At 40.1% G+C, this 13492-nt stretch overlaps 1 protein-coding gene across 2 annotated transcripts in view; it reads right to left on the reverse strand.

Moving 5' to 3' along the window:
• Window positions 1–13492, reverse strand: part of WRNIP1 (WRN helicase interacting protein 1) — a 34781-nt gene that overhangs the window by 5893 nt on the left and 15396 nt on the right. For both annotated transcript variants that reach the window (XM_037843961.1, XM_037843960.1), the window contains exon 4: window positions 771–1000. In XM_037843961.1, the coding sequence (XP_037699889.1) occupies window positions 771–1000 (230 nt within the window). The remainder of the gene's footprint in view (window positions 1–770; window positions 1001–13492) is intronic.

The following is a 13492-nucleotide window of genomic DNA, read 5'->3' on the forward strand; positions in this document are numbered from 1 at the left end:
AATTCTATTCGCTACCACAATGTAAGTCTATCCAGAATCATACAAATACTCAAGCATGAGAAGTCCTACCTAACCTCCAGTATGCTATCTTCATCACTCACCCTTCAACAGAAAGATAAAATGTGCTGTGCTTCTGACATTTAATGCTGCCAGGTCACAGATGTACTAAGAGCTGCTATCAATCCTGGCACGTGTAAATGCCACTCTATGTCAACAGACAGGTGTACACCACAAAATCAATTTAAAAACACTTCTACAAAATAAAAACATCAAGACCCACGTAAACTTAATTTGTAGTTTAGACTCTAGGAATTATTTTAGTTCTCAAAATTAAAATTAGTCACATTGTAAAAGTCCTCCTATTATTTACTGCCATTGTAAATGACCGGCAAGTATTATTTGCTGTTAACTAGTACCACAGGCTTTCAAAAATGCTTGTGTTCAAAATGGTGTGATCAGAGGGTAATTGAGAATTTATCTAAAGACCTTAAAAGATAAATTTGAAGCCTGCAATCTCAAACCCCAAAACTCCTCTCAAATCTTATCAGTGCAGCTCCTGCTTTAGGCTTTTCTTAAGAAAGGTCAGGAAACGAAATCTTTGAAATGGGCTTCAGTGTGTGGGAGGGTTTAATTCTATTACCAAAAGGGAGAGCCAACTGAGGATCAAGTTCATTCTCTGGATCCAGCCAAAGATCAGAGGCCTGGAAATGAGAGGCTGTGTACACAATATATTTCATTACAGTTTCACTCTCCACATTTCAACTACTTACCTGCTCGGTCATATAAAATGTGGGATCGCTGGAGCCCTTCCTTCACATCATTTTCAGTAACCAGAACTCTACTGGGAGAGTAAGTCTGCCCACTCTTCTTACAAAACATCTTCCTAGAGCTCAGCCTGGCCAGAACAGCCAGCTGCAGTCCGTTCAATCCGGCTCTGGCATCACCGTCGCTGAGATATGCCAGAGTATCCACAGCTTTGTCTTCTATGAACACCGAGGGCCTGAAACACACTGGCATTAATGACTGTCACTTGCAGCGCATACTGTTCATTCTGCACATGGCTCACGGAACTCAGACTTCTCAGCAAGGTCACTGACACTGACCTTGGGTTCACAGCCTCTCTCCTTATTCTTATGTTGTTAACGTGGTTAAGCATCATCAAGACTGAGAACTGCCCTAACCTTATGAATCATGAGGGTATTTCTGTGTATAAATGCACTCTCATATAAGCAGGTGTGAAGTTTTGGAAAGGCTCTGTTAACACATGGTATCTCTGATTCTAGTCTGAAGAGAAGCTGGGCAACTACAGCGCCTACTGAAAACTTTTGTTAGAAATGCTAAGGGAGAACCTAAGATGGCGGCTAGGTGAGATAGGGCAAAATAACACCTCCGTGAAAAACACTAGATAAAAACCAGAAGGTGACCCAGAATACCGGTTTCAGTGATCCACCAGCTGGACAAGGTCTTCTAGAACCACAGGGGCCATACACTTGGTGAAAACGGGAGTCTGCATTCTGAAATGAGTAAGTAAGCCGGCTGAAAGACCTGCAGCCGTGCTGCAGTGTGGGGAAGCCAGGGGTTGGCATTTGGAGACAGACTAGTTCTTTTTTTTTGAAAAAAAAAAGGGGAAAAACCCAGGAGCAGCTGCAGTTGCGATGGTGGAAATCACGCAGTGAAGCACAGCAGAACAGTCTAAGCCGGCCTCTCGGTGTCTGGCATGGAGGATAGCCGGCTGTAGATTCCCTCAAGGCCAGAGGAATGGAGGGGAAAGCCGGAAGGAGAAAGAAACCCCGCTGCTTGCAGCCGCTCCCCGCCGCGGGCTAGAGATACTCCTGCCCAGGGCCATGCTCACAGCCCAGAGCCACGCCAGTAGTCCTGGAGCTGGGAAGGAGCAACTGTGCAAGGAGGGGTGGGGTGGTGGTGGAGACGCCCTGTTCAGCCATCTTTGCATCAGGCTGAGAACACCCATGCACGGCCCGGTGGCCCGGGGCTTCCCTTGAGGGACAGTGCGCACTTGTGATGTAGCATAGCCTTCCCTCGGCAGAAGTCCTGGAAGATCACAGCTGAGAAGGGGGGCCCACTCAGAAAACCCAGGGATGCTACGTCAATGCCAGCGGTTTGTGGGTCAGTGTCAGAGAGGATCGGGAGCAGAAGTGAAATAAAGGCTTAGACTCTTGCAACAGCCTTGAATCTCCGGGAACACCTGGGAGGTTTGAATATTAAACCTGATCTGCCTCCCTAGCCACCCGGCCACACACCCCACATTCAAGGCGGACAGCTCCAACAACCCACCCAAACTGAGTTCACCAACTGAATCCCACAAGAATCATTCCCCACACACCACGGGGACAAGGTTGAAGAGAACTGACTTGAGTGGCATAGGTGACTTGCAGATGCCATCTGTTGGTTAGTTAGAGAAAGTGTATGCCACCAACTTATGTTTCTGAAAAATTAGATTGGTATCTTTTTTTTTTTTTTTTTTTTTTACAACTTGAAAGAACCCTATCAAGAAAAGCAAATGCCAAGAGGCCAAAAACAACAGAAAATCTTAATGCATATGATAAAACCAGACGATATGGAGAATCCAGCTCCAAACACACAAATCAAAATATCAGAAGAGACTCAGTATTTGGCACAATTAATCAAAAGAACTACAATCGAGGAATGAAAACATTGCAAAGGATTTAAAGGACATCAAGAAGACCATGGCTCAGGATATAAGTGACATAAAGAAGACCCCAAAAGAGCATAAAGAAGACATTGCAAGAGTAAATAAAAAAACAGAAGATCTTATGGAAATAAAAGAAACTGTTGGCCAAATTAAAAAGACTCTGGATACTCACAAGACAAGATTAGAGGAAGCTGAACAATGTCTCAATGTCCTAGAAGTCCACAGAACAGAAAATGAAAGAACAAAAGAAAGAATGGAGAAAAAAATTGAAAAAATCGAAGTGGATCTCAGGGATACGACAGATAAAATAAAACGTCCAAACTTAAGACTCATTGGTGTTCCAGAAGGGGAAGAGAAGGGTAAAGGTCTAGAAAGAGTATTCAAAGAAATTGTTGGGAAAACTTCCCCAACCTTATACATAATATAAATACACAAAGCATAAATGCCCAGTGAACTCCAAATAGAATAAATCCAAATAAACCCATTCTGAGACATATTCTGATCAGACTGTCAAATACTGAAGAGAAGGAGCAAGTTCTGAAAGCAGCAAGAGAAAAGCAATTCACCACATACAAAGGAAACACCATTAGACTAAGTTGTGACTACTCAGCGGCCACCATGGAGGCAAGAAGAGAGAAAAATTTCCAACCAAGAATACTTTATCCAGCAAAACTCTCCTTCAAATTTGAGGGAGAGCTTAAATTTTTCACAGACAAACAAATGCTGAGAGACTTTGCTGATGAAAGACCTGCCTTACTTCAGATTCTGAGGGGAGCCCTGCTGGCAGAGAGACAGGGAAAGGAGAAAGAGATAAAGAGAATTATAACAGACATATATAGTACCTTACATCCCAAATCACCAGGACACTCATTTTTCTCTAGTGACCACAGATCTTTCTCCAGAAGGGACCAGAAGCTGGGACATAAAACAAGCCTCAAGAAATTAAAATTTAAAAAAAAATTGAATATACTCAAAGCACATTCTCCAACCACAATGGAATACAAATAGAAGTCAATAATTTTTTAACTGTAATTCCACTATTTACCTCCTACATGATATAAAATACACAAACTCTAAGGACAAATCAGTGGTTTTGAACTCAATGTAAAATATGTAATTTTAGACAACTATATAAAGGTGGGGGAATGGAGGAGTATAGGCACATAGTTTACATGCCCTATTGAAGTGAAGGTGGTACCAAAGAAAAACAAGATTGTTAAGGATTTAAGAGGTTAATTTTAAGCCCCACAGTAAACACAAAGAAATTATCAGAGAATAAGACCACAGAGATGAAAAGTAGAGCATGGGTTAAGAGAAATGGGGGAAGGGGCAATGGGGAGTTAAGAAATGAGTGTAGGGTTGCTGTTTGAGGTGAAGGGAAATTTCTAGAAATGGATGGTGGGAAAGAGCATTACAACATTCTAAATGTGATCTATCCCACTAATGGAATGCTAGGGAGGGGGTGGAATAGGAAGATTTAGGCTGTATATGTTTCCACAATTGAAAAAATAAATAAATAAAAAAAGTCTAAATAGATGACAATTGAACGCCAAGGATGAACCTGGATGGGATCGGAGGATGGAGGACAGGAGGCTCAAAGGGACACAGCTGAGACATAAGGAAAAGGAAATACAGAATGTAAGCTTTGTATTATTGCTGAATCTCTTGTACTTCTTAGCTGTGTTTAATGGGATTGCATAAAAGAATGTTCTTGTTCATGGGAAGTGTATATGTGAATTATAGTGTTTGTTCAAGGATGTGTGCAGATAGCTCTCATGTTCGGAAGACAGAGCAATAGATGATGGATGATAGGGAGGGAGGGAGGAAAAGAAATAGCGATCCGACAGCATGTTAAAAGTTGGTGGATAGGGGTATCAGGGGAGGGGGCTCAGGGTATGCTGGAGTTCTGTGTATGGGGTTTGTATTATTTTTGCAACTGTTCCTATAACTTTGAATTTATTTCAAAATAAAAATAAAAATTATAAAAATAAAAGAAAAAGAAATGAGGGAGAACTTAAAATATTTACAGATACACAGACACTGAGAAAGTCTGTGAACAGGAGATCTCCTCTACAGGAAATAAAGGGAGTGCTACAGACAGATAGGAAAAAACAAGAGAGAGAGATATGGAGGAGTGCAGAAATGAAGATATCAGGAGATAGAGGGTAGAGACCAGGCATTTTATGTTGAAGGAGTATAGAATGTTGTAGAGGATTGATTGTTTAGATCTAGAAATGGATAGCAATACTGGGTAATGGTAGCACAATATTGTAAGTACACTGAAAAATGCTGACTGTGAATATGGTTGAAAGAGAAGGTTAGGGCTCTGCATGACACCAGAAAGAAAGACAGAAGATAAAGACTGGGACTGTATAGCTTAGTGAAACCTAGTGTGGTCAATGAGTGTGATTAAATGTACAAACGTAAGAATGCTTTTGCATGAGGGAGTGGCAAGAAGCCATGAAGTTGTGAGGTATGTGGCAAAGTGAGTGGACCCTGAGGACAGCAGGTTGAGTGAAATAAGCCAGAAATGAAACAGAAAACATTATAATGCCTCACTAGTACGGACTGATAATAATGTGTAAACTTGAGAACTGAATCTGGGAGCATGGGTTATAAGGGGAAGGCTTACGTAAAGGTTCCTAGGTTGTAAGCTCTTATAGCACTCACATTTATTCATGAGTTATAACAGTTATTTCTAAATTTTGAGGTTCTGAGCTATTTGTATGTGACGTGGTCAGTCCCTGGAGCTTCAGGTGTCTGTGTGGCACCTGGGACTCAGCCGGAGTTCAGGGTAGATCAGACTGAAGGGCAGAGGATGATAATTACCATGTTTTAAAACTTTGGCTTCTGTGTGGGACCAAAGGAAGAGATGGTTATATGGTGCAAAATCTTATATTTTCAGTAGCATACTATATATTTTAATTTGTATGATCAGTTTACTCAAGTGTCATAATTACATGGAACTTTTATTAGGGAGTGAGACCTTGTTGGTTTGTACAGCTAAGCATGACACAACCAGAGCCCCCTTAAAGAACTGCGGAAAAATCTGGAGATATTAAACTTCTCCAGCACGGAATTCCTGATATTCTCACAAGTGTTTGGGTCTACCTCAAATCTTTGGGCTTGCCTTTATGAGGCTTGTTACTGCAAAGAAGAGGCTAAGCCTACTCATAATTGTGCCTAAGAGTCACCCCCAGAGGGCCTCTTTTGTTGCTCAGATGTGGCCCTCTCTCTCTAAGCCAACTTGGCAGGTCAACTCACTGCCCTCCCCCCTACTTGGGACATGATTCCCAGGGATATGAATCTTCCTGGAAATATGGAACGTGACTCTCAAGGATGAGCCTAGAACCTGCACTGTGTGACTGAGAAAGCCTTCTGGACCAAAAGAGAGAAGAGAATTGAAACAAAGTAAAGTTTCAATGGCTGAAAGAAAGATTTCAAATAGAGTCGAGAGGTCATTCTGGAAATGACTCTTATGCACTATATAGATATCCATTTTTAGTATTTAGTTTATTAGAATAGTTAGAAGGAAGTATCTGAAACTGTTAAACTGCAATCCAATATCCTTGATTCTTGAAGGTGATTGTATAACTATCTAGCTCATATGGTGTTACTGTGTGATTGTGAAAATCTTATGGCTCATAATCCCTTTACACAGTGTATGGACAAATGAGTAAAAACTGGGGGCAAAAAGTAAATGAATAATATGGAGGAGGGGGGTATAGGATGTTTTGGATGTTCTTTTTACTTTTATTCTTATTTTTGGGAGTAAAAAAAAAGTTGAAGAATTGATTGTGGTGATGAATGCACAACATATGATACTGTGAACAACTGCTTTACACATTGCATGACTGTATGGTATGCAAATATATTTCAAGTAAAAAATTAATAAAAAGTAAATGTGGGGAGGCATATGGGACGTTTTGAGTATTCTCTTTTACTTTTATTTTTATTCTTATTTTCATTTTTATTTTTTGGTGTAATGAAAATATTAAAAAATTGATTTTGTTGTTGAATGCACAAGTATATGATGAAATGGTGAACAATTGTACACTTTGGATGATTGCATGTTATGTGAATATGTTTCAATAATATTACATTAAAATAAGAGGCCTGGGGTGTTTTCTGAACTGCAGTGGATTGTTCAGAGTGGATAGTTACCACATGAAAGACAGCAGAGAAGAACAGAGATGTCACTTACCTGGGAATGGATCCGAAGACTCTGCCCAACCTTAGCAGTGAGACCTAGGTTCAGTCTCCTAACCTGTCTCTGACCATCAATACTAAAATTCTATCATCATATTTCTAGATTTGTACCTTCATAAAAAAGGTCTAACTATGATTGGTTTTCAAGTCTTAGCAGTATTTTTCTAGTTAGACAAGATATCTAACACATTTAGCTATTGAGAGGGGTCTTACTAAGCTCAGCTACTTCAGCTGCTAGCTACAAATTTGCAAAGCAAAAAGTAATCTTTCAAAGTGATAGCTCAGGCATGTCACAACCTTCAGCTGAAATGTCCAGGGTAATCAATAAGCACTGGGAAACAATACCTAGACACTGACTGGGTGGGCAGAGGAGGGAATTGTGAGGGGTACCCATCTCATCACCAAGTCAGTACAGGACTCTCTGGTGTACACGACACTTCTTCCCTGTAGGAGTAACCTGAACAACAGTGATTTGCATTTTGCTCACTAGAAGACTGATTTCTAACATCATAATGATGGGCTCATCTCATTCCCTACTCACCCAAAGCCCAGGTTCCAGTTACACCATGTGGCTCTCCTGACATCACCCCCCAGCTTTCGAGCAAGCGCTGGCTCACCCTGGCTGTATGGCCCAGAGTGCAGTGACAGCACAGAGACTGTCTTCCTCCCTTTCCAAAAGTGGCTTCATGTGAGCAGAGACTCAACTAGAAAACTCTAAATAGATGCTGATGCCACAGCTGTGGCACTTTTTAAAGCCTCTGGGCCATCTCTCAATCAGAAACTGTTTAGCAGATTTTCTGGAAGATGACTGAGAAGAAAAGGATAAAGAAAACCCATCTTCAAGAAAATATGTAATGGAGGGACCAGCATCAGAGCTGGCACTGCCATAAACAATGGGACTGAAAAGAAATAGCCCATTCTTGGCTCAGTTATTTGCATGTTTTCTTTGGAGAGGGGGAGATAGGGAGAACCAAAATTGCCTGAAAATCTCATTTCAGCCTCCAAACTAATAAAAGCAAAGCTTTTCATCCCCTTGGACAGCTTCCCAGCAACAAGAGCCTGCGGGACAATTTGCAGGAAGAAGTAGAGCAGGAGCACTGATCGGTCCTAACTTAATAACTGACTGAGCCATCACAGAGTTGGGTTACTTGTTGATGCCATTTGTCATCTCTCTATCTTCACAAAATACTGAGCTCCTCCACCGCAGGAATAGTGTTTTATTCATTCCCTGAATCCTCAGTGCCTGGGAGGGTAATAGGCATTCGAAATCTGTACAATGAATGGACTCACTTCAATTTTCCTACAATTTTCAAGTGATATTTATTATAATATATGGAAAGTATAAAAGAGTAAACAAAATAATTCACCCCTCTACCATCTAGAGATAGCAACAGCTAATATGTCCCCCAAAGAATTTCCTTTTGTGCATCCATCCTCCCATGCAAACCTTCTTCTTACATTTAACTTTCTAAACAAAACTGGGATCATACTGCGTACAGTTTCACATCCTGCTGTTTTACTTAACAAATAATTTTATGAAAAATAAATAAGCCACTTATAACTCGGAGTATCACTTCTGAAAGATACACTTTATATTAAATTTAAAAAAGAGAGACAAGGGGTAGAGTCACCTATTGCTACACTGCCTTGACACTGGTATTTTGGTGTCTTTCTTGTTTCTGTGGGTTTGGCCTTTGTAAATATCTAGAGGGATGTAGTGCTCTTGGGGCACTTACAAGATGTGTGGCCTTATCTACCCAGGAATTTACTCTACTACCCCCATTTCCATTAGTCATCAGATAAAGTCAGGAAGTAGGCCTGAACAAATTATGAGAAAAGCCAATGAGCAGACTGCTCCATAGGTTTATAAAAAACACACTGTGTATAAGACTTTCAAAATGGGCATAAAGTTCATGTGGGTGAAAAACTCAGTCCTTCTTCCCATTTTAAAACTCCTACCCAAAGTGTGAGGTGTTCTCTGGTTATCCTTTTCAGCCAAGTGTGAAGTCAAGGGGAGCCGGAGTGCTGCCACAATTAGGCCAAAGCTCTGTGCTTTTAACCAGGTCCCCACTGCTCCATCCTTCTCCCTCCCCACTGCTAGGATCCATATTCCAAATATCACCCACGTCTAAAGGGAGTATTTTTAAACATGAATCAACTTGTCAACAACTCTGTTCAATGAGAGGAGAATGCTGAAGGCAACCACAAGGGTCACACAAATACATTACAAAATGGAAAATCACTATTAAGAACAAGATGTTCAAAGGTTCTATATTCCCCCCAATACATCTAAACCCTGGTTTAATTTACCTAAGATTCCGAAGAGAGCTAAAATAAGATGTGCTAAATCTCTTAGATCTCAGGAGAGGAAGACAGATGAAGGTACTAATGTCAAGAACAATGAAATAAGAGGTATTTGTACTGATGCTTGCAAAACTCCTCAGCAAACAATAACTATTGCACGAGATATCTTGACGAGTTTTCATAGACTAGAGAATTTAACATTATTTTTAAAATTTAAGCATAAATTTATAAAATGTTTTCCACTTGGAAATGACCTCTTCAAGGCAGAAGAGAATTAAATCAGGTAGAATCAGCTTTGGGGACAGACTGCCTCAAACTTAGTAGCATCCTCAGAGAAAATAAGCCATAGATAGTAAATTATGTTTGTTACACTGTAATTTAAAAATGTTCTATCATATGGAAAAAAAAATCCATTAAAATAAGTGCATTGGGGAGGTACATTAAGATGGCGGAGTGGTGAGGAGCCAAAAAACAGCAATCAGCTGAGGGCAAGAACGGAGGCTCAACCCAGCCTCAACTGCAGAATTAATTAACAAATTAATCAGCTAACTTTCGGAGCTGGGGTGCTGAAGAAGGGCTGGGCTCTGAGAAGTGGGGGCACGTAAAAGCGGGCACCCATTCCCAGACTCCAAAAAGCCATTTTTTTTTCCCCTACATTTTGTCCCTTCTGGCTTCTCACTGATCCTTTATCTTTTTGCATTTCAATAGCCCCCGCAGGGGTGGAACTGAAGCGGTTGGAGAGTAATTATCAGACAATAGCCCAAAGCATATCTTTAAATGCTCTATTCTGACACTGACAAAACTTCCAGGCTGGGGAAAGACTTTTAAAAGAGACTCTTTTTTTTTTTTTTCTTTTTTCTTTTTCTTGATTTCTTTTCTACTTTTTTCTTTTTTTAACCTAAAAGTAATATATCTGGTTATTTTCTATCAGAAAGCCCAGGTTGAGGAACTAGGCTGGGCTTGGGGGAGACAGAGTACCCACAGTGTCTTTGAATTCCATATTCACTACTGAAGGCCTCCACCCCTGTCTTTAATTGGCAACTCAGGCAGACCAAGGAATCTACCTGGAGAGGCCCCAAAAAGGAGAGAGGAGAAGGGAATAATGCCCCTGAGAGACAACTGGAGTTCTGAGGATTGGGAGAGTGGAGGGAGGTCCAGCTCAACTGGCAGTCCTCCTTCTGGGAATTCAGACCCCAGGGGCTGGAATTCAGATTCCGCTTCAGTCAGCCACGCCCCTGACAGGATCAGAGTCACCAGGAGAACTAAAGTCTCCACACCTCCTTACACTGGTGGGGGAGCTGCGGGCTGGCCAGCGCCACCTGCTGGACAGGAGAGGAAAAGCACCAATTCTAAAGGCCTCATAGGAGGGACTCATTCTCAGGAAAACTCCATACCCTCCAATGAGACCTGGGCCTCACTAGACTGGGAAAATCTAACTAGGGTCGACCATATCTGAGGAGACCCACTCACAAAAAGGTTACATAGAGGCAGAGCAAGAAACAGAAAAAACAAGAGGGGAAAAATTCTGATCAACTAAATAGAACCTAAGTTAGAGGTCTAGAATAAGTTGAACTGAATAACAGAGGCCAGAGAACAAAGCCAACCAACAGAAAACCACTAGGTAAAAGACAGAAAACAAGCTCCAAAATAAACTAATCAAGAAATCAGATGCCTAGACAACTTAAGATAACAAGCCATACCAGGAAACACGAAAACATGGACCAGCCAAAGGAACAAACTAATAGCTCAGCTGAGACACAGGAGTGGAGGCAACTAATGCTAAATAAATTTGATGAAATGAAGGAAGATATAGCAAAAGAGCTGAAGGATATAAAGAAGACACTGGCTGACCATAAAGAAGAATTCATAAACTTAAAAAACAAATGGCAGAACTCATGGGAATGAAGGCCACAATGGAGGAGATGAAAAACACAATGGAGGGACACAACAGTAGATTTGAACAGGCAGAAGAAAGGATCAGTGAACTGGAAGACAGGTCATTCGAATTCATACACACAAAAGAACAGATGGTGAAAAAAATGGAAAAAGTGAGCAGGGTCTTAGGGAGCTGAGTGACAACATGAAACGCACAAATATACGTGTTATGGGTATCCCAGAAGGAGAAGAGAGGGGAAAAGGGGCAGAAAGAGTAATAGAAGACATATTCACTGAAAATTTCCCAACTCTTATAAAAGACAGAAAATTAGAGATTCAAGAAGTACAACGTACCCCAAATAGAATAGATCCCAATAGACCTACTCCAAGACACTTACTGGTCAGATTGTCCAATGTCAAAGACAAAGAGAGGATTCTGAAAGCAGCAAGAGAAAAGCAATCCATCACATACAAGGGAAGGTCAATAAGACTATGTACAGATTTCTCTGCAGAAACCATGGAGGCAAGAAGACAGTGGCATGATATATTTAAGATACTGAAAGAGAAAAACTGCCAACCAAGAATTCTATATCCAGCAAAACTTTCCTTCAAAAATGAGGGAGAGATTAAAACATTTTCAGACAAACAGACACTGAGAGAGTTTGTGAATAAGAGACCGGCACTACAAGAAATACTAAAGGGAGTGCTACAGGCTGATAGGAAAAGACAGGAGAGAGAGAGTTGGAGAAGAGTGCAGAAATGAAGATTATCAGGAAAGGTAAAAGGAGAGGAAAAAATAAGATATGACATATAAATTCCAAAAAACAAAATGGTAGTAGAAAGTACTGCCCTTACAGTAATAACACTAAGCGTAAATGGATTAAACTCCCCAATAAAAAGACACAGACTGGCAGAATGGATTAAAAACAGGATCCATCTATATGCTGTCTACAAGAAACTCACTTTAGACACAAGGACAAACATAGACTGAAAGTGAAAGGTTGGAGAAAGATATTTCATGCAAACAACAACCAGAAAAAAGTGGGAGTAGCTATATTAATATCAGACAAGATAGACTTCAAAAGTGAAACAATTAAAAGAGACAAAGAAGAACACTATATATTAATAAAAGGGTTAATTCATCAAGAAAACATAACAGTCATAAATATTTATGCACCAAACCAGAATGCCCCAAAATTCATGAGGCAAACACTGCGATCACTGAAAGGAGAAATAGATACCTCTACAATAATAGTTGGAGACTTCAATACACCACTCTCATCAATGGATAGAACATCTAGACAGAGGATCACTAAAGAAACAGAGATGTTGAATTGTATGATAAATGAACTAGACTTGACAGACATTTATAGAACACTACATCCAACAACAGCAGGATACACTTTTTTCTCAAGTGCTCATGGAACATTCTCTAGGATAGACCACATGTTGGGTCACAAAGCAAGTCTCAACAAATTTAAAAATATTGATATTATACAAAACACTTTCTCAGACCACAATGGAATGAAGTTGGAAATAAATAAAAGGCAGAAGGTCATAAAATTCACAAACATATGGAGGCTAAACAACACCCTCTTAGAAAACCAGTGGGTAAAGGAAGAAATTACAAGAGAAATTAGTAAATACCTCGAGGCAAATGACAATGAAAACACAACTTATCAAAACTTATGGGATGCAGCAAAGGCGGTGCTGAGAGGGAAATTTATTGCCCTAAATGCCTATATTAAAAGAGAAGAGAGCAAAAATTGAAGAGTTAACTGCTCACCTGGAGGAATTAGAGAAAGAACAGCAAACTAACCCCAAAGCAAGCAGAAGGGAAGAAATAACAAAGATTAGAGCAGAAATAAATGCAATTGAGAACAGGAAAACAATAGAGAGAATCAACAAAACCAGAAGTTGGTTCTTTGAGAAAATCAATAAAATCGATGGACCACTGGCTAGGCTAACAAAAAAAAGAAAGAGCAGATGCAAATAAATGCAATCAGAAATGGGAAAGGAAATAACTAACTACCGACCCTGCAGAAATTGAGGAGATAATGAGAAGATACTATGAGCAACTATATGCTAATAAACTAGACAACTTAGATGAAATGGACAACTTCCTAGAAAAGCATAAACAACCAACATTAACTCAAGAAGAAATAGATGACGTCAACAAACCAATCACAAGTAAAGAGATTGAGTCAGTCATCAAAAAGCTCCCAAAAAGGAAAAGCCCAGGACCAGACGGTTTCACATGTGAATTCTACCAAGCATTCAAGAACGAATTAGTACGAATCCTGCTCAATCTCTTCAAAAAAATTGAAGAAGAGGGAAAGCTACCTAACTCTTTCTATGAAGCCATCATCACCCTAATACCAAAACCAGGGAAAGATACTACAAAAAAAGAAAATTATAGACCAATTTCTTTAA

Source organism: Choloepus didactylus, chromosome 7 (assembly GCF_015220235.1).
Source record: "Choloepus didactylus isolate mChoDid1 chromosome 7, mChoDid1.pri, whole genome shotgun sequence".
Classification (NCBI taxonomy): Eukaryota; Metazoa; Chordata; class Mammalia; order Pilosa; family Megalonychidae; genus Choloepus; species Choloepus didactylus.